This window comes from Lagenorhynchus albirostris, chromosome 13 (genome assembly GCF_949774975.1).
Source record: "Lagenorhynchus albirostris chromosome 13, mLagAlb1.1, whole genome shotgun sequence".
NCBI classification, from domain to species: Eukaryota; Metazoa; Chordata; class Mammalia; order Artiodactyla; family Delphinidae; genus Lagenorhynchus; species Lagenorhynchus albirostris.
In genome coordinates this window covers 15,208,238-15,230,025 of record NC_083107.1, presented here as the reverse complement: position 1 = coordinate 15,230,025, position 21,788 = coordinate 15,208,238, and the positions used below count along the sequence as shown (strand labels likewise).

The window sequence follows — 21,788 nt, the reverse complement described above, 5'->3', positions numbered from 1 at the left end:
ATTAGGGTTCATAGTTTTTCCCAGATTAGTTAACTGACCTGTAAGACAGGAAAGTATGCAGTAGGACGGGAGCTGTGGTGGAAATATTGCTTGATAAAGGCTATAACTAACAGGTGGGCACTCTTGGGTCAGAAAGAATAGCCTTGCTTGAGCCAGAGCCTGAAATAGAAGTGTGTCTCCCTCCTTCCACGTTCCATATCTATACTTTACGATCCTTTGGGATCACCTCATATCAACCTTCCTCTGCAGCTCTCAGTCATTAGGAGGATAGGAGTGAAGGCCTAACTGGCCTAGGAAATCATCTCTAATTCTTAATGAAGTCAAGGCCAGATCCCTAATGTCAGGGTAATGCTAGCCTTGTAAAATGAGTTTGGTAGTGTTCCCACCTCTTCAATTTTTTTGGAAAAGTTTGAGAAATATTGGCATTAATTCTTTTTTCTCCCCCCAAATGTTTGGTAAAATTTACCAGTGAAGTCATCTGGTCCTGGGCTTTTCTGTGCTGGGAGGTTTTGGATTACTCATTCAATCTCCTTATCCTTATTGGTCTGTTCAGATTTTCTGTTTCTTCCTTATTCAGTCTTGGTGGGCAGTATGTTTCTAGCAATTTATACATTTCTTCAAAGGTATACAATTTATTGGCATATACTTATTCAGAGGAGTCTCTTATGATCATATGTATCTCTGAGGTGTAAGGGGTTTTTTTTAGCATCTTTATTGGAGTATAATTGCTTTACAGTGGTGTGTTAGTTTCTGCTGTATAACAAAGTGAATCAGCTATACATATATCCCCATATCCCCTCCCTCTTGCATCTCCCTCCCACGCTCCCTATCCCACCCCTCTAGGTAGACAAAAAGTACCGAGCTGATCTCCCTGTGCTATGTGGCTGCTTCCCACTAGCTATTTCTTTTAAATTTGTTAGTGTATATATGTCCATGCCACTCTCTGACTTCGTCCCAGCTTACCCTTCCCCCTCCCCATGTCCACAAGTCCATTCTCTATGTCTGTGTCTTTATTCCTGTCTGCTGCAAGGTTCTTCAGAACCTTTTTTTTTTTTTTTAGATTCCATATATATGTGTTAGTGTACGGTATTTGTTTTTCTCTTTCTGACTTACTTCACTCTGTATGACAGACTCTAGGTCCACCCACATCACTACAAATAACTCGATTTCCTTTTTCTTTATAGCTGAGTAATATTCCATTTTATATATTTGTCACAACTTCTTTCATTCATCTGTCCATTCATCTGTTGAAGGACATGTAGGTTACTTTCATGCCATAGCTATTGTAAATACAGCTGCAATGAACATTGTGGTACATGACTCTTTTTGAATTATGGTTTTCTCAGGGTATATGCCCAGTAGTGGGATTGCTGGGTAGTTCTACTCTTAGATTTTAAGGAACCTCCAGACTGTTCTCCATAGTGGCTGTATCAATTTACATTCCCACCAACAATGCAAGAGGGTTCCCTTTTCTCCACACCTTCTCCAGCATTTATTTGTAGATTTTTGATGATGGCCATTCTGACCGTTGTAAGGTGATACCACACTGTATTTTTGATTTGCATTTCTCTAATGATTACTGATGTGGAGCATCCTTTCATGTGTTTCTTGGCAATCTGTATATCTTCTTTGGAGAAATGTCTATTTAGGTCTTCTGCCCATTTTTGGATTGGGTTGTTTGTTGTTTGATATTGAGCTGCATGAGCTTCTTGTATATTTTGGAGATTGATCCTTTGTCAGTTGCTTCATTTGCAAATATTTTCTCCCATTCTGAGGGTTGTCTTTTGGTCTTGTTTATGGTTTCCTTTGCTGTGCAAAAGCTTTTAAGTTTCCTTAGGTCTCATGTCTTTATTTTTGTTTTTATTTCCATTTCTCTAGGAGATGGGTCAAAAAGGATCTTGCAGTGATTTATGTCATAAAGTGTTCTGCCTATGTTTTTCTCTAAGAGTTTTATAGTGTCAGGCCTTACATTTAAGTTTTTAATCTATTTTGAGTTTATTTTTGTGTATGGTATTAGGGAGTGTTCATATTTCATTCTTTTACATGTAGCTGTCCAGTTTTCCCAGCACACTTATTGAAGAGGCTGTCTTTTCTCCATTGTATATCCTTGCCTCCTTTATCAAAGATAAGGTGACTATATGTGTGTGGGTTTATCTCTAGGCTTTCTATTCTGTTCCATTGATCTATATTTCTGTTTTTGTGCCACTACCATACTTTCTTGATTACTATAGCTTTGTAGTATGGTCTGAAATCTGGGAGGCTGCTTCCTCCAGCTCTGTTTTTCTTTCTCAAGATTGCTTTGGCTATTCAGGATCATTTTTGTTTCCATACATATTGTGAAATTTGTGGTTCTAGTTCTGTGAAAAATGCCATTGGTAGTTTGATGGGGATTGCATTGAATTTGTTCATTGCTTTGGGTAGTACAGTCATTTTCACAATGTTGATTCTTCCAATCCAAGAACATGGTATATCTCTCCATCTGTTTGTATCATCTTGAATTTCTTTCATCAGTGTCTTATAGTTTTCTGCATGCAGGTCTTTTGTCTCCTTAGGTAGGTTTATTCCTAGGTATTTTATTCTTTTTGTTGCAATGGTAAATGGAAATGTTTCCTTCATTTCTCTTTCAGATTTTCATCATTAGTGTATAGGAATGCAAGAGATTTCTGTGCATTAGTTTTGTATCCTGCTACTTTACCAAATTCATTGATTAGCTCTAGTAGTTTTCTGGTAGATTAGATCTGGTAGTTTTCTGGTGGCATCTTCAGGATTCTCTATGTATAGTATCATGTCATCTGCAAACAGTGACAGTTTTACTTCTTCTTTTCCGATTTGGATTCCTTTTATTTCTTTTTCTTCTCTGATTGATGTGGCTAAAACATCCAAAACTACATTGAATAATAGTGGTGAGCGTGGACAACCTTGTCTTTTTCCTGATCTTAGTGGAAATGATTTCAGTTTTTCACCATTGAGAACGATGTTGGCTGTAGGTTTGTCATATATGACCTTTATTATCTTTAGGTAAGTTACCTATGCCTACTTTCTGGAGGGTTTTTATCATAAATCAGTGTTTAATTTTGTTGAAAGCTTTTTCTGCATCTATTGAGATGATCATATGGTTTTTATTCTTCAATTTGTTAATATGGTTTATCTCATTTTTGAGTTGCATATATTGAAGAATCCTTTCATTCCTGGGATAAACCCTACTTGATCATGCTGTATGATCCTTTTAATGTGCTGTTGGATTCTGTTTGCTAGTATTTTGTTGAGGAATTTTGCATGTATGTTCATCAGTGATATTGGCCTGTAGTTCTTTTTTTGTGACATTTTGTCTGGTTTTGGTATCAGGGTGATGGTGGCCTTGTAGAATGAGTTTGGGAGTGTTCCTGCCTCTGCTATATTTTGGAAGGGTTTGCGAAGGATAGGTATTAGCTCTTCTCTAAATGTTTGATAGAATTTGCCTGTGAAGCCATCTGGACTTTGGTCCTGGACTTTGGTTTGTTGGAAGATTTTCAATCAGTTTCAATTTCAGTGCTTGTGATTGGTCTCTTTATATTTTCTATTTCTTCCTGGTTCAATCTCGGAAGGTTGTGCTTTTCTAAGAATTTGTCCATTTCTTCCAGGTTGTCCATTTTATTGGCATATAGTTGCTTGCAGTAATCTCTCATGATTCTTTGTATTTCTGCAATGTCAGTTGTTACTTCTCCTTTGTCATTTCTAATTCTATCGATTTGAGTCTTCTCCCTTTTTTTCTTGATGAGTCTGTCTAATGGTTTATCAATTTTGTTTATCTTTTCAAAGAAACAGCTTTTAGATTTATTGATCTTTGCTATCATTTCCTTCATTTCTTTTTCATTTATTTATGATCTGATCTTTATGATTTCTTTCCTTCTGCTAACTTTGGCTTTTGTTTGTTCTTCTTTCTCTAGTTCCTTTAGATGTAAGGTTAGGTTGTTTATTTAAGGTGTTTCTTGAGGTAGGATTGTATTGCTATAAACTTCCCTCTTAGAACTGTTTTCGCTGCATACCATAGGTTTTGGGCCATCGTGTTTTCATTGTCATTTTTTTCTAGGTATTTTTTTATTTCCTCTTTGATGTCTTCAGTGAACTCTTGGGTATTTAGTAGTGTATTGTTTAGCCTCCAGGGTTTGTATTATTTACAGATTTTTTTCCTGTAATTGATATTTAGTCTCATAGTTTTGTGGTCAGAAAAGATACTTGATACAATTTCAATTTTCTTAAATTTTCCAAGGCTTGATTTGTGACCCAAGGTATGATCTATCCTGGAGAATGTTCCATGAGCACTTGAGAAGAAAGTGAATTGTTTTGTTTTTGGATGGAATATCCTATAAATATCAGTTAAGTCCATCTAGTTTAATGTGTCCTTTAAAGCTTGTGTTTCCTTATTTATTTTCATTTTTGATTATCTGTCCATTGGTGAAAGTGGGGTGTTAAAGTCCTCTACCATCATTATGTTACTGTCAATTTCCCCTTTTATGGCTGTTAGCATTTGCCTTATGTATTGAGTTGCTCCTATGTTGGCTACATAAATATTTACAACTGTTATATCTTCTTCTTGGATTGATCCCTTGATCGTTATGTAGTGCCCTTCTTTGTCTCTTGTAATAGTCTTTATTTTAAAGTCTATTTTCTCTGATATGAGAATTGCTACTCCAGCTTTCTTTTCATTTCCATTTGCATAGAATGTCTTTTTCCATCCCCTTACTTTCAGTCTGTATGTGTCCCTAGGTCTGAAGTGGGTCTTTTGTAGACAACATATATACGGGTCTTGTTTTTGTATCCATTCAGTGAGCCTGTGACTTTTGGTTGGAACATTTAAACCATTTACATTTAAGGTATTTATCGATATGTATGTTCCTATTACCATTTTCTTAATTGTTTTGGGTTTGTTATTGTAGGTCTTTTCCTTCTCTTGTGTTTCCTGCCTAGAGAAGTTCCTTTAGCATTTGTTGTAAAGCTGGTTTGGTGGTGCTGAATTCTCTGAGCTTTTGTTTGTCTGTAAAGGTCTTAATTTCTCCATTGAATCTGAATGAGATCCTTGCTGGGTAGAGTAATCTTGGTAGTAGGTTTTTCCCTTTCATCACTTTAAGTATATCCTGCCACACCCTTCTGGCTTGCGGAGTTTCTGCTTAAAGTTCAGCAGTTAACCTTATGGGGATTCCCTTGTATGTTATTTGTTCCTTTTCCCTTGCTGATTTTAATATTTTTCTTTGTATTTAATTTTTGACAGTTTTATTCATATGTGTCTTGGCATGTTTCTCCTTGGATTTATCCTTTATGGGACTCTCTGCACTTCCTGGACTTGACTGACTATTTTCTTTCCCATATTAAGGAAGTTTTCAACTGTAATATCTTCAAATATTTTCTCAGTCCCTTTCTTTTCTCTTCTTCTTCTGGGACCCTTATAATTTGAATGTTGATGCACTCAATGTTGTCCCAGAGGTCTCTGAGACTGTCCTCAATTCTTTTCATTCTCTTTTATTTATTCTGCTCTACGGTACTTATTTCCACTATTTTATCTTCCAGGTCACTTATCCATTCTGTCTCAGTTATTCTGCTATTGATTCCTTCTAGAGAATTTTTAATTTCATTTATTGTGTTGTTCATCATTCTTTGTTTGCTCTTTAGTTTTTCTAAGTCCTTGTTAATCCTTTCTTTTATTCTCCATTATATTTCCAAGAGTTTGGATCATCTTTACTATTTTTACTCTGAATTCTTTTTCAGGTATACTGCCTATTTCCTCTTCATTTGTTTGGTCTGGTGAGGTTTTACCTTGCTCCTTCAACTGCTGTATATTTCTCTCTCTTCTCATTTTGCTTAATTTACTGCATTTGGGGTCTCCACTTCACAGGCTGCTGGTTCGTACTTCCCATTGTTTTTGGTGTCTGCCTCCAGTGGGTAAAGTTGGTTCAGTGGGTTGTGTAGGCTTCCTGGTGGAGGGGAGTGGTGCCTGTGTTCTGGTGGATGAGGCTGGATCTTGTCTTTCTGGTGGGCAGGACCATGTCCTGTTGTGTGTTTCAGGGTGTCTGTGAACTTATTATGATTTTAGACAGTCTCTCTGCTAATGGGTGGGGCTGTGTTCCTTTCTTGCTAGTTCTTTGGCATGGGTGTCCAGCACTGGAGCTTGCTGGTCATTGAGTGGATCTAGTTCTTAGCATTGAGACGGAGATCTCTGGGAGAGCTCTCGCTGATTGATATTACTGTGGCCAGGAGGTCTCTGGTGGTCCAGTGTCCTGACTCTGGTCTCCCACCTCAGAGCCTCAGGCCTGACACCCAGCCAGAGCACCAAGACCCTGTCAGCCACATGGCTCAAAAGAAAATGGAGGAAAGAAAGAAAAATAAAATAAAGTTATTAAAATAAAAATTTTTTTGTTAAAATTAAAAAAATTAAATAAAGAAAGAAGAGAGCAACCAAACCAATAAACAAATCCACCTATAAAAAGAAGCACTAAAACCTAAACTAAAGGAAAAAAAATCAAACAGACAGAACCCTAGAACAAATCGTAAAAGCAAACCTATACAGACAATATCTCCAAAGAAGCATACAGATACACACTCACAAAAAGAGAAAATGGAAAACATATATATATATATATATATATATATATGAAAAACAAAGGAAGAGAGCAACCAAATCAATAAACAAATCTAATGATAGTAAGCTCTATATACTAAACTAAGATAAACATAAAACCAGAAATAAGTTAGATGCAGAAAGCAAACCCCAAGTCTACATTTGCTCTCAAAGTCCACCGCCTCAATTATGGGATGATTTGTTGTCTATTCAGGTATTCCACAGATGCAGGGTACATCAAGTTGATTGTGGAGATTTAATCCGCTGCTTCTGAGGCTGCACAGAGAAATTTCCCTTTCTCTTCTTTGTTCACACAGCTCCTGGGGTTCAGTTTTGGATTTGGCCCCACCTCTGCATGGAGGTCACCCTCTGGTGTCTGTTCTTTGCCCAGACAGGAGGAGGTTAAAGGAGAAGCTGATTAGGGAGCTCTGGCTCACTCAGGCCTGGGATAGGGAGGGGTACAGAATGCAGGGCGAGCCTGCGGCGGCAGAGACCAGCCTGACGTTGCACCAGCCTGAGGCGTGCCATGTGTTCTCCCGGGGAAGTTGTCCCTTCATCACGGGACCCTGGCAGTGGCGGATTGCACAGGCTCCCAGGAGGGGAGGTGTGGATAGTGACCTGTTCTTGCACACAGGCTTTATGGTGGCTGCAGCAGCAGCCTTAGCATTTCATGCCTGTCTCTGGTGTCTGCACTGATAGCTGCGGCTCGCGCCCGTCTCTGGAGCTCATTTAGGCAGTGCTTTGAATCCCCTCTCCTTGTGCACCCCGAAACAATGGTCTCTTGCATCTTAGGTAGTTCCAGACTTTTTCCCAGACTCCCTCCTGGCTAGCTGTGGCACAATATCCCCCTTAAGGCTGTGTTCACACAGCCAACCCCCGTCGTCTCCCTGGGATCTGATCTTGAAAGCCTGAGCCTCAGCTCCCAGCCCCAACTCACTCCAGCAGGGTTCCACCGGTGAAGGGGTTTCCTACTGTGCGGAAATATTTCCTCCTTCACAGCTCCCTCCCCGATGTGCAGGTCCTGTCCCTATTCTTTGTCTCTGTTTCGTCTTTTTTCGTTTTCCCTACCTGGGTACGCGAGGAGTTTCTTGCCTTTTGGGAAGTCTGATGTCTTCTGCCAGTGTTCAGTAGGTGTTTTGTAGGAGTTGTTCCACATGTAGATGTATTTTTTATGTACTTGTGGGGAGGAAGGTGATCTGCACGTCTTACTCCTCTGCCATTTTGAAGGGCCCCCTGAGGTATAGATTTTAATGTCTCCTCTTTCATTTCTGATTTTATTTCTTTGCATCATCTCTCTTTTTTTTCTTAGTCTAGCTAAAGGTTTGTTTATCTTTTCAGAAAAAAAGCTCTTAGTTTCATTGATCTTTTCTATTGTTTTTCTGTTCTCTATTTTTTTTATTTCCACCCTGATCCTTGTTATTTCCTTTCTTCTGCTAACTCTGGGCTTAGCTTGTTCTCCTTTTCTAGTTCTTTGTTGTGTAAAGTCAAGTTGTTTATTTGAGGTCTTTCTATTTTCTTAATATATCCATTTATTACTATAAACTTCCCTCTCAGAACTACTTTTGCAGCATCTCATCGGTTTTGGTGTGCTGTGTTTCCATTTTTATTTGTTTCAAGATATTTATTTTTATTTCCCTTTGATTTCCTCTATAAGCCATTGGTTGTTCAGGAGTGTGGTGTTTAGTTTCCAAATATTTGTAAATTTTCCATCTTTCCTCTTGTTGTTGATTTCTATTTTCATACCACTGTAGCTGGAAAAGATAATATGATTTCAGACTTCTTAAACTTGTTAAGACTTCTTTTGTGGCCTATCATATGATCTATCCTGGGGAATGTTCTGCGTGCACTTGAAAAGAATGTGTATTTTGCTGCTATTGTATGCAATGTTTAAAGCCCCAGCTTATGGCAAAGCTCACAGTTTCTGTGCAACCAACCTCCTGGAGATTTTCCCACCTCCAAGGCATGAAAACAGCTTCTTCAGATTTTCTTGCAACCTTTCTCTGTCTAGGGTTCATATACAGTCCACTGGGTTAGAAATAGGTAAGAAACTAGGCTGTTCACTCCATCTTTAATCTCCCCATTCCCTCCACCAACTACCACACAAACATCCTCTCCCTCTTCTATCATCTAAGATATAAGCCCTAAAGGATATCATTGCCTCTAAAGACTCATCTGTTTACCCAATAGACCAGACAGGTATATATATGTATGATCCAACTTGAGAAAGAATGCCCTTAGCACTCTTGTAATATTTGTGTCTTTGGAAAATTTCTAAGTTCTAAGGAAATATAAAGAATTATATTTTGTCACTCAAATAGAAATCTGAATATACATGGGGTTTTGTGATTTGTTTTTTCATTGTTTCTGTCTCTCCTTTTCTTTCCCCATTTGGGTCCCACCCATATTCTGCTAAGGTGTCACTGTATCAAAAATTATTGATAGGAAGATAACATAAGATCTCTATATCAGAAAATTAAATAGTACATTTTGCTTATTATATTTTAAAAGGTAGAAGTGTCCAAGTTTGAAGCTTTGGAAGAAGTTAGTGCTGAATTGAAGCTCAAACAATTGCTCTGGGATTCTTTATCTGAATGGGATCAACTCCAACAAGAATGGTTACAGGTAAAAAAAAACAACAACTTTCATTTCTTAAATCATTTTTGTATTATTTAACCTTAGAATCCTAATGGTATGAATTATAGTTTTTTAAAAAAATAAGCTGGTGTATTCTTAATTTCAGCAAAACATGCAGTGTTATTTTATGGGAATTATTATCAGCTTTCTGGTGAAATGCACAAAGGTCTTTCTGCCACATAAGTCTTTAAGTACCACAGAGAAGACTACATTATTGTAAGGCAGGTTTCTCAGGTCCTCCAAATAAGATAACTAAATGAAGGAGTCATCAAAGGACCTCACAGCATGGCATTTAACTTCTTTGTGGTTTCTGAACGCAATGTTGTCCCAACACACTACAGCCAAGTGTTATTAAGGTTTGTAGGATTTTATTCATGATCTACACACATTAGATTTCTGTTAGCCTAGGTTCTGTTTTTATTGTCCTTTTTTTAATTAATTAATTTATTTATTTTTATAATATTGTGAAAGAACTTGACTCATTGAAGGAACATGGTAAGTGTTTTTTTTTTTTTAGATGTTAGGGGTAGGAGTTTAATTAATTTATTTATTTTTGCTGTGTTGGGTCTTCGTTTCTGCACGAGGGCTTTCTCTAGTTGTGGCAAGTGGGGGCCACTCTTCATTGCAGTGCGCGGGTCTCTCATTATTGCAGCCTCTCTTGTTGCAGAGCACAGGCTCCAGACGCGCAGGCTCAGTAGTTGTGGCTCACGGGCCCAGCCGCTCCACGGCATGTGGGATCCTCCCAGACCAGGTCTCGAACCCGTGTCCCCTGCATTAGCAGGCAGATTCTCAACCACTGCGCCACCAGGGAAGCCCTTATTGTCCTTTTAAAAAAAAAAGAAAGAAAGAAAGCCCTTTTGTTCCCTGTGATAGAATAGAATCCCAGTAATGAGATCCAGGATCTTCCCTTGAGAGCTTAATAGTAAATTCTAGTAATAGTAAATTAGGGGACCAGGTATCATAGGGTTTGGTTTTTAGGGTCTACCCTTGCGTTCAAACCTTAACAAGTGTCAACCCTCTAGGAGGCAGAATAGATGACCATCTGTTCTTTCAAGTGTGATATGGACATGTAAGAAATACCATCAACTTCACAAATATTGTTTTACACTTGCTTGTTCAGCTTCCCTATGCTGGTGCCTATAATTAGAAGTCACATATCTGGGCACAGTGATGCAAGAATGTTTCCCAGATAATGTTCTAGGTACAGTAGATACCAGTGGAGAATAAAAAGGACAAAGTCCAAACCCTCACAGAATTTGCCTTTCAGTGGAGAAAGTGGAAAATAAACAAACATATATATACTATTATATCAGAGAATTTTAAGTGCTTTTGTGTAACTCATTTATCACTTATCTCAGAATTAGAAAATGCTCCTGAGTAGTAAAGAAGAAGCTTAGAGAGTTTTCTGATTACCACCATAGATTAGAGCAGTAGCTTCTAAAGTGGGACAAATTTACCATAGGAAGTATACAAAAAGACCCATTAGGGAGCAAAAAGAAAATGTTGAATCCAGAAAAAAAAATGAATGTTTATAAATTTTCTTTTTTTAAAATTGAGGCATATTTGACATGTTAGTTTCAGGTGTAAAATATAATGATCCAATATTTCTGTATATTGCACAGTGATCACCACAATAAGTTCAGTTAACATTTGTCACCTTACATAGTTACAAAACTTTTTTTCTTATGAAAATATTCAAGATCTATTCTCTTAGCAGCTTTCAAATATGCAATAGAGTGTTATTAACTATAGTCACTGTGCTGTACATTACATTCCCATGATTTATTTATTTTATAACTGGAAGTTTGTACATTTTGACCTCCTTCACTTATTTCACACACACACACCCCTCCTCTGGAAACTACCAATTTGTTCTGTTTTAGTTGTTTTGTTTTGTTTTGCTTTAGGTTCTACATATGAGTTATTCTGTTGTTTTGTTTGCTTTTGGATTCCATATACAAGTGGGGTCATATGGTATTTGTCTTTCTTTGTCTGACTTATTTCACTTTACGTAAAGCCCTCATGGTCCATCTATGTTGTCAAAAATGACAAGGTTTCATTCTTTTTATGGCTGAATAATAGCCTATTGTATACATATACTACATTTTCTTCATCCATTCATCCACTGGTGGCCACTTAGTTTGTTTCCATTTCTTGGCTATTGTAAATAATGCTGCTATGAACTTGGGTGTCTGTATATCTTTTTGAATCAGTGTTTTTGCTTTCTTAGGATAAATAATCAGAAATGGAATTGCTGAATCATATGATAGTTCTATTTTTAATTTTTTGAGGAATCTTAATACTGTTTTCCATATGGCTGTTGTGCCAATTTACATTTCTGTTAGCAATGCACAAGTGTTCCTTTTTCTCCACATCTTTGCCAACACTGGTTCTATTTTGTCTTTCTGATACTAAAATTCTAACAGGAGTGAGGCAGTATTTCATTGTGGTTTTGATTTTAATTTCCCAGTGATTAATGATGTTGAGCATTTTTTCATGTACCTGTTGGACATCTGTTACGTCTTCTTTGGAAAAAATATCTATTCAGATCCTTTGCCCTATTTTTAATCAGGTTGTTTTTCTGCTATTGAGTTCTTTATATATTCTGGATATTAACCCCTTATCAGCTATATAATTTGCAAATTTTTTCTCCCATTAAGTATAGCTTTCCTTTTCATTTTGTTCATGCTTTCCTTTGCTGTGCAGAAACTTTTTAGTTAGATGTAGTTGCTTATTTTACTTTTGTTGCCTTTGCTTTTGGTGTCAAATCCAAAATATTGTTGCCAAGACCCACCTCAAGGAGCTTATTGCCTATATTTTCTTCTAGGAGTTTTTAGGTTTCAGGTCTTAGGTTCAAATCTTTAATCCATTTTGAGTTATTTTTGTGTGTGGTCCAGTTTCATTCCTTTGCCTCTAGCTGTCCAATTTTCCCAACACCATTTATTGAGAGACTGTCCTTCCCCCATTGTATATTCTTGACTCCTTTCTTGTAAATTAATTGACCATACATGTGTGGGTTTATTTTTGGGCTTTCTCTTCTGCTCCATTAATCTATGTGTCTGTTTTTGTGCCAGTACTATGCTGTTTTGATGACTATAACTTTGGATAGTTGGATAATCTGAAATCAAGGAATTGATACCTCCATCTTTTTTATTCTTTCTCAAGATTGCTTTGGCTATTCTGAGTCTTTTGTGGTTCCATACAAATTTTAGGATTGTTTGTTGTATTTCTGTGAAAAATACCACTGGAATTTTGATAGGGATTGTATTGAATCTGTAGATTTCTTTAGGTGGTATAAACATCTTAACAATATTAATTCTTCCAATCCATGAGCATGGAATATCTTTTCATTTTTACAAATTTTCTATTACCATCAATCCATATGCCCATCTGACATAATATATGTGTACACTTACATGTTTATGTAACTGAGAAATATATTTATAAATACATACATACATTGGAATGCATGTTTAAATCAGTTATATTAAAGGGCTACATGATCAAATAATAGGAGACTACTTGGTGAGACATTTCTAGGTCACAAGAGTAAACATTAGCTATTTGTAACTTTACAATGGTTGGCCCTCTGGAATAAATTACAGGGATTGCAATACTGCATTTGGTGATATGGGAGAAAATGATATGAGTGTAATAAACAAACAATGCCTGATACACTATTAGAAATCTTAATAAGTAGAGCCATTTCCAAAATATAGAGTCAACTTGGTTTAACAACATAGCTATCAAAAAATGTGAGTAGAGTAAAAAAAATTTACTATTTCAAGTTTGCCTTTTATCATATGTCTTAACTTCTTTGTTTTCCCCTCAATTTTCATAGTCTAAATTTGACTGCCTGGATCCAGAACTTCTAAACAGTCAAGTTTCCAAATATGCCAAGTTTGTGACTCAATTGGAAAAAGGCTTGCCACCCAACAGTGCAGTGCCCCAGCTAAAAAGTAAGGTGGAAAATATGAAAGAAAAGGTAAGTTTAGTAGAAATTATTTCCAAAACTCCAGGTCAATCAGTTACTACTTGATGCTAAGGAGACCAAAGCCAGGAATTCTTCTCTGTTTAAATTAGTCAGCTTTGCAGAGAGAAGAAACAACAGACAAATTCAGCTACTGTATTGCAGAGGCACAGACTGCATCCCTCTCTTCAACTGGCCAAATCATGCAATTGATTTTTATGAGAATTCTAGTTGTTTCTCATTCTCACCAGCACTTGTTATCAATAGGGAGTTTATTTATTTGGTTTGGTTTGGTTTTCATTTTAACCTTTCTAATAAATTTGTGGTACAGTCTCATAATCGTGATGATTTACCTTTTTCTAATGATTAGTAATGTTGAACATCTTTTCCCATGTCCACTTGCCATCCATCTACCTTCTTTGCTGAAATGTCTGTTTGAATATTAGCCCAATTTTTAATTGGGTTGTTTGTTTTGTTATTAGTGAGTTTTCAGAGTTCTCTTTTTTTGGAACTTTAAAATCTATATTTTATTTAATTTTTGACACATAGAGAACAGTGTCCATTGGCAACGATGATCCTTGTTCATTCATTCTTCTGTTGACTCTCAAATAGTAATTAAATAGTACTCAGAAAGTAATGGTAAAAGAGACTACCAGCTTGAAAATTTGTAACACAAATGATATTTGACACACCAAGAAGTTTTTATACATTTTACACAGCAGAAGTTTTTAGAATTTACATTCTAAAGACATTAGGGTCTAACAATTCATAGAAGAACAGCAAAGATTTTTTTTAATTTTTATTTTATATTGGAGTATAGTTGATTAACAATGTTGTGTTATATAGTCATGATATAAGTCCTTTTTCAAATATGTAACTTGAAAATAGTTTTCCCGGTCAGTGGCTTGTCTTTTTAGTCCCTAAACAGTGACTTTCACAGAACAAAAGGCTTAAATTTGATAAAAGTCCAAGTAATATTTTTTTCCTTTACAGATTATCTTTTTAGTATAGAATCTAAAAACTTTTGCCAAACCTAAAGGCCACACAGAGTTTCTTCTGTATTTTCTTCTGGAAGTTTTTTAGTGTTGCTTTTTTTTTTAAATTAAAGTATATGATTTGAGTTATTTACATTTTTACATATGGATATTCAGTTGATCCAGAACCATTGTTTGAAAAAAGTATTCTTTCTCCATTGTTTGCCTTTTCATCTTTGTCAAAAGTCAGCTGACCATATTTTTTAGTCTGTTTCTGGACTCTCTATTCTGTTTGGTTGTTCTGTAAGTCTATTCTTTCACCAATACCATGCTCTCTTGATAACTATAGCTAGTAAGTCTCGAAATCAGGTAGTGTTAAGTTCTCCAACTTGTTCTTCTTTTTCACAATTTTGTCAATTCTGATTCCTTTACCTTTTCATGTAAATGTTAGAATTAGCTTATCATATGTATAAAAAATTGCTGGGATTTTGGGTGGACTGTGTCAAATCAATAGATCAATTTCCAGAGAATTGACATCTTAACAAGATTGAATTTTCTAATCTGTTACCTGCCTATCCCTTTATTTAGTTAGGTCTTCTTTTATTTCTTTTCATTAACATTTTGTAATTTTCAGTGTACAGATTATGCACATATTTAAAACTAAGTATTCTTTTATGGTATCTTAAATTATATTTTTTTTCATTTCAAATTCTAAGTGTTCATTGCTGGTATGTAGGAATACTATTGACCTTTGTATATTGATCTTATATCCTGTGATCTTAATAAATTCACTTTTTAATTTTAGGAGATTTTTGTACATTATTCAGAATTTTCAACATAGAAAATGATTTAAACTGTGAATAAAGACAATTTTATTTCTTCCACTACAATCTGTGTGCCTTTTATTTCTTTTTCTTGCCTTGTTGCACTGGCCAGGATTTACTGTACGATATTGAATAGGAGTGGTGAGAGAAAACATCCTTGTCCTTTTCCGTATCTTAGAGGGGAAATATTCAGTCTCTTTTTAAGTATGATGTTAGTCAAATTTTTTTATAGATGCCCTATATTAAGATAACAGTTTCATAGTTTCCTGAGAGGTTTCTTTTTTTTATCATAGATGGGTGTTGATAATTATCAAATGATTTTTCTATGCCTATGATCATATGGTTTTTCTTCTTTAGTCTATTAACATGGTGAATTACATCTATCAGTGGTCAAATATTGAAGCAGGCTTGAATTCCTGAACTGAACCTCACTTGGGTCGTGATGTACTATACTCTTTTATATTGCTGGATTCAAATTACTAATATTATTTGAGGATGTTTTTGCGCCTATATTCATGAGGGACATTGATCTTTAGTTTTCTTTTCTTGTAACATCATTGTGTGGTTATGAGTTAATACTGCCTCATAAGATGACTTGGGGAGTGTTCCTTCCTCTTCTATTTTCTGCAGGAGATTATACAGAATTAGTATTATTTTTCACTTAGATGTTTGGTAGAATTCAAGAGTGAAACTATCTGAGCTTGAAGTTTTCTCTTTTGGAGGGATTTTAACAAAAAATTGAATTTCATTCATACAAAATGATGGACAAACCCACAGCCAATATCATCCTCAATGGTGAAAAACTGAAACCATTTGCACTAAGATCAGGAAAAAGACAAGGTTGCCCACTCTCACCACTATGATTCCAAAACCACTATGATAGTTTTGGAAGTTTTAGCCACAGAAATCAGAGAAGAAAAAGAAAAAAAAGGAATCCAAATCGGAAGAGAAGAAGTAAAGCTGTCACTGTTTGCAGATGACATGATACTATACATACAGAATCCTAAAGATGCTACCAGAAAACTGCTAGAGCTAATCAAGGAATTAGGTAAAGTAGCAGGATACAAAATTAATGCACAGAAATCTCTGGCATTCCTATACACTAATGATGAAAAATCTGAAAGTGAAATTTAGAAAACACTCCCATTTACCATTGCAACAAAAAGAATAAAACATCTAGGAATAAACCTACCTAAGGAGACAAAAGACCTGCATGCAGAAAATATTAAGACACTGATGAAAGAAATTAAAGATGATACAAATAGATGGAGAGATATACCATGTTCTTGGACTGGAAGAATCAACATTGTGAAAATAACGGTACTACCCAAAGCAATCTACAGATTCAATGCAATCCCTATCAAACTACCACTGGCATTTTTCACAGAACTAGACCAAAAATTTTTACAATTTGTATGGAAACTCAAAAGACCCCAAATAGCCAAAGCAACCTTCAGAAAGAAAAATGAAGCTGGAGGAATCAGGCTCCCAGACCTCAGACTATACTACAAAGCTACAGTAATCAAGACAGTATGGTAGTGGCACAAGAACAGAAATATAGATCAATGGAACAGGATAGAAAGCCCAGAGATAAACCCACGCACATATGGTCACCTTATGTTTGATAAAGGAGGCAAGAATATACAACAGAGAAAAGACAGCCTCTTCAATAAGTGGTGCTGGGAAAACTGGACAGCTACATGTAAAAGAATGAAAAGTGAACACTCCCTAGCACCATACACAAAAATAAACTCAAAATGGATTAAAGACCCTAATGTAAGGCCAGACACCGTCAAAATCTTAGAGGAAAACATAGGCAGAACACTCTATGACATAAATTACAGCAAGATCCTTTTTGACCCACTGCCTAGAGAAATGGAAATAAAAATAAACAAATGGGACCTAATGAAACTTCAAAGCTTTTGCACAACAAAGGAAACCATAAACAAGACCAAAAGACAACCCTCAGAATGGGAGAAAATATTTGCAAATGAAGCAACTGACAAAGGATTAATCTCCAAAACATACAAGCAACTCATGCAGCTCAATATCAAAAAAAGCAAACAACCCAATCCAAAAATGGGCAGAAGACCTAAATAGACATTTCTCCAAAGAGGATATACAGATTGCCAACAAACACATGAAAGAATGCTCAACATCATTAATCATTAGAGAAACGAAAATCAAATCTACAATGAGATATCATCTCACACCAATCAGAATGGCCATCATCAAAAAGTCTACAAACAATAATTGCTGGAGAAGGTGTGGAGAAAAGGGAACCCTCTTGCACTGTTGGTGGGAATGTAAATTGATACAGCCATTATGGAGAACAGTAAGGATGTTCCTTAAAAAACTACAAATAGAAGTACCATATGACCTAGCAATGCCACTACTGGGCATATAGCCTGAGAAAACCATAATTCAAAAAGAGTCATGTACCGCAATGTTCATTGCAGCTCTATTTACAATAGCCAGGACATGGAAGCAACCTAAGTGTCCATCAACAGATGAATGGGTAAAGAAGATGTGGCACATATATGGAATGGAATATTACTCAGCCATAAAGGAAACGAAATTGAGTTATTTGTAGTGAGGTGGATGGACCTAGAGTCTATCATACGGAGTGAAGGAAGTCAGAAAGAGAAAAACAAATACCGTGTGCTAACATATATATGGAATCTAAAAAAAAAAATTGGTCATGAAGAATCTAGGGGCAAGACAGGAATAAAGATGCAGGCCTACTAGAGAATGGACTTGAGGATATGGGGAGGGGGAAGGGTAAGCTGGGACAAAGTGAGAGAGTGGCATGGACATATATACACTACCAAATGTAAAATAATAGCTAGTGGGAAGCAGCCACATAGCACAGGGAGACCAGCTCGGTGCTTTGTGACCACCTAGATGGGTGGGATAGGGAGGGTGGGAGGGAGGGAGACACAAGAGGGAAGAGATATGTGGATATATGTATATGTATAACTGATTCACTTTGTTATAAAGCAGAAACTAACACACCATTGGAAAGCAATTATACTCCAATAAAGATGTTGAAAAAAAACATGAAAAAAAATTTTTATATAAAAAATAAAATAAAATAGATTCTCTATTGTTGGTGAAAAAAAGAAAAAAAAATTACGGCTTATATCAAAGATACACAGAAATCAAGTTTAAGAATTTTCAATGGCCCAAGTTGTAATGATTTGACCAAACAATAAATAATACAATATTGTGTTATAACCCAAATTATAAAATAAATATCCATGAATTCATATTGACATAAGTAAACAACTGAGTGGATGAATAGATAGATAAATAGGTAGATAGATAGACAAAGGATAAAAGACAAATCTTCTACAAAGAAAAATTCCAAATAACTTATGAGGATACTGCATCTCAAGACAGTGGAGCTTTATTTATTTTGATGCTCCATTGTTAGATGTATTCACACTTAGTATTACTATTTCTTCTTGGAGAATTGACCCTCTTATCATTTACATATTTTCCCTCTTTATTTTTTATAAGATTTCTTCTTCTGAAGTCTGCATTATCTGAAATTAATATAGTTAGTACAGATTTCTTTTAGAGTTTTCATGATATTACTTTCTCCATTTTTTCACTTTTAACTTTTCTATGTCTTTATATTTAAAGTATTTCTTGAACAGCATATAATTGGTTCCTGCTTTTTTATCCAATCTGATTTTTAAAAAGTCTTTTAAATGACATGTTTAGACCATTAATATTTAGAATATTATTTGTATGGTTGGATTAAAATTGTCATCATGCTGGTTTTTTATTTGTTTGTTGTCTCTTTTTTCCTCTTTTTCTTTCCTCTCTTGATTTAATTGTATATGTTTTATGATTCCGTTTTATCTTCTCTATGGAGTTGTTATTCATACTTCATTAAAGCAATTTTTAGTGGTTATCCTAGATTTAAAATATAGATTTTCAATTAATCCAAAACAACCTTCAAATAATATTATACTGCTTCATGCATAGTATAAAGAGTTTATAATACCATATTCCCAATTCTCCCTCTCATCCTTTGTATTAATGTTGTCATATATTTTACTTTTATATGTAGTATAAACACTACATGTTGCTACTATTTTTGTTTTTTATAGTTACCTTTTAGGAGAATAAAAATAGAATATGAAATTTATTTTACATCTGTTCCATTTCCAATGTTCTTCATTTCTTTGTATGGATCAAAGTTTCTGACTCATAGCATATTCATTCTGCCTGAAGAACTTCCTTTAATATTTCTTACTGAGTAGGTATACTAGCAATGAACTCCCCAAATTTTTGTTTTGAGAAAGTCTTTATCCTTTATTTTGAATGATATTTTCACTGGTATATAATTATGAGTCGGCAGATTTTGTTTTTTCTTTCAACAATGTAAAAATATCCTTTTGTTATCTTTTTACTTGCATGATTTCTGACATAAAGTCTGCTGTAGTTCTTATCCTTGTTCTTCTGTAGATAATATGTATTTTTTGTCTGGCTGCCTTCAAATTTTTCTCTTTTTCTTGGTTTTTGGCAGTATGAAGTGTGATATGCCTGGGTGTATGTTATTATTGTTGTTTACCATTTATATTTATCCTGCTTGATATTCTCAGAGTTTCTTGGATCTCTGGTTTTGTGTCTGCCTTTAACTTTGAAAAAAATTGAGCCATTATTTCTTTGATATCTCTTCTGCTGTGTTTTCTATCTCTCTTATCCTTCTGGGATTTCTATTACATGTATGTCAGACCATCTGATATTGTACAAAGCTCAAGGATATTCTGTTCTAGGTTTGGATGGGGGCAGGGAAGTATTTCACTGTTTTTTCTCTTTGTGTATGAGTTTGGGTAATTCCTACTCACTTACCTTCAAATTCATGGATTCCTTGTCTGTGTTCATCTCATCAAAGACATTCTTTGTATCTCTTACAGTCTTCATCATTTCTAACATTTCCATTTGATTTTTAATTATAGTTTCCATCATTTTATTGACATTTCCCTTCTGATCTTGCATGTTGTCTACCTTTTCCATTAGATCCATTAACATATTAATCACAATTAGCTTAAGTTCTATCTGTTAATTCCAACATATGTGTCAGATTTGAGTGTGATTCTGATTAATTTTGTATCTTTTGGGATGTATGTTTGCCTTGCCCTTTCACATACTTCTTAAATTGTTGTTGAAATCCAGACATCTTATGCAGAACAGTAGATACTGAAGTAAATAATTTTTATGCCTGGAAATGATCATGCCTTTCCTTCTACTTGGCCTTCTGTGTGGCATGTTATATTAAATCTGGTTAGAAATTCGGCTAGATTTGAAGTTTGGTGTTGCTGTGGTTGCCCTCAGTATACCACAGTATTCAAATTGTTCTAGTGATACCTTGTGTTTAGTTTGGACTTGTTTGCCAACGGTCATTTTTTCAATTTCTGTTTTCCCTGACCTTGGGTCATTCTTTCGTTTTATGCCCAGAGAAAATCTGTATCTTGCAGCTTTCCACTCTCTATTCCACTGTTATTTTTACTCAGTACTTGTTAGCCTGGTGGAAGAAGTGGGGAGGAATATTCCCTTGTGTTCTGATTAAGTTTCTATCCTAACAAAGCACTGTGCTCCTTTTTCACAAAATTCTGAGCTTCACAGTTGTTCCTGTCCCTCCTCCAGCTTTAGTAATATTTGTAATATTTAGTAATATTTGTAGCCCCCAGGGACTTCACACTCTCATGCTACCCTACATTCAGTCTTAGCAACTTATTTTTAAAATTCAGCAACATCTTCTAACTAGTTTAAACGGCAACCCAAGGCATCTCTCCTAGGTAAGCAAATTCTCGGGTCCTGTTTCTTGCTGTGGAGAAAACTGTGGGTACCAGTGTCTCTTCAAATTTTGACTTCGTTGGTTTCCCTGAAGCCTCACTTTTCTGATGGGTTCAATACAAGTCATTAACTTGCAGTTTGTGCAGACTTTTCTTTGTTGTAAGAGTGTCAGTGGTGTTCTTTCCAGCTCTTTATGTGCCCAAATTGAAACCAGAAGCCTTGGGCTGTTTTTCAGATAAAAAGGATGGTGTCTCTGAGAGTGTTTGTTTTCCAGCTTCCAGTTATCATTGACCTGAGGAACCCAACTCTGAAGCCTAGACATTGGGCAGCTATTGAACAAACAGTTGATGCCACCCTAGTAGACCTTGACATTCCATTAACCTTGGAGAAGCTCTCTGAGTTGCATGTTTTTGACTTTGGCCAAGAAATCCAGGACATTTCTGGACAGGCTTCTGGAGAAGCTGCCTTAGAAACACTTCTTAAAAAGGTAAACCTGAAAAATGTATATTCTGAAGATCAGGGAATGTAAAGGTTTTCATATTCAGTGAGATCAACTTTTGTTTTATCTGAATGGGTTTTTCAACATTGCAGCTTTCACCCTCTCATTATCAGTTATCCTTGTGCTGTTTCCTTACATTTATATCATTATTATTGTTATCACCTCTATAAATATCTTCTTTCTACTTAGCTTATAATCCAACAGGAACTTGATGGCAACAAATTTGCATGCTTTATATAAAGAACCACATACCAAGGAAGATCTCTTATGCCAAAATACATTACCTTTCAAACTTACACACTAGAGAAGATTCACTATACGAAATGCTTCAAAATCACATCGAGGGCTTCCCTGGTGGCGCAGTGGTTGAGAGTTCGCCTGCCGATGCAGGGGACACGGGTTCGTGCCCCGGTCCGGGAAGATCCCACATGCCGTGGAGCGGCTGGGCCCATGAGCCATGGCCGCTGAGCCTGCGCCTCCGGAG

The 21,788-nt window shown here is 35.8% G+C and overlaps 1 protein-coding gene across 1 annotated transcript in view; it reads left to right on the top strand.

The window, feature by feature from the left end:
* The window catches only part of DNAH6 (dynein axonemal heavy chain 6), a 288,178-nt gene that overhangs the window by 89,504 nt on the left and 176,886 nt on the right, over nucleotides 1-21,788 (top strand). Inside the window, exons 16-18 of the mRNA XM_060170018.1 lie at nucleotides 9,101-9,214; nucleotides 13,068-13,211; nucleotides 21,080-21,292. Coding sequence (XP_060026001.1) covers nucleotides 9,101-9,214; nucleotides 13,068-13,211; nucleotides 21,080-21,292 — 471 coding nt within the window. The remainder of the gene's footprint in view (nucleotides 1-9,100; nucleotides 9,215-13,067; nucleotides 13,212-21,079; nucleotides 21,293-21,788) is intronic.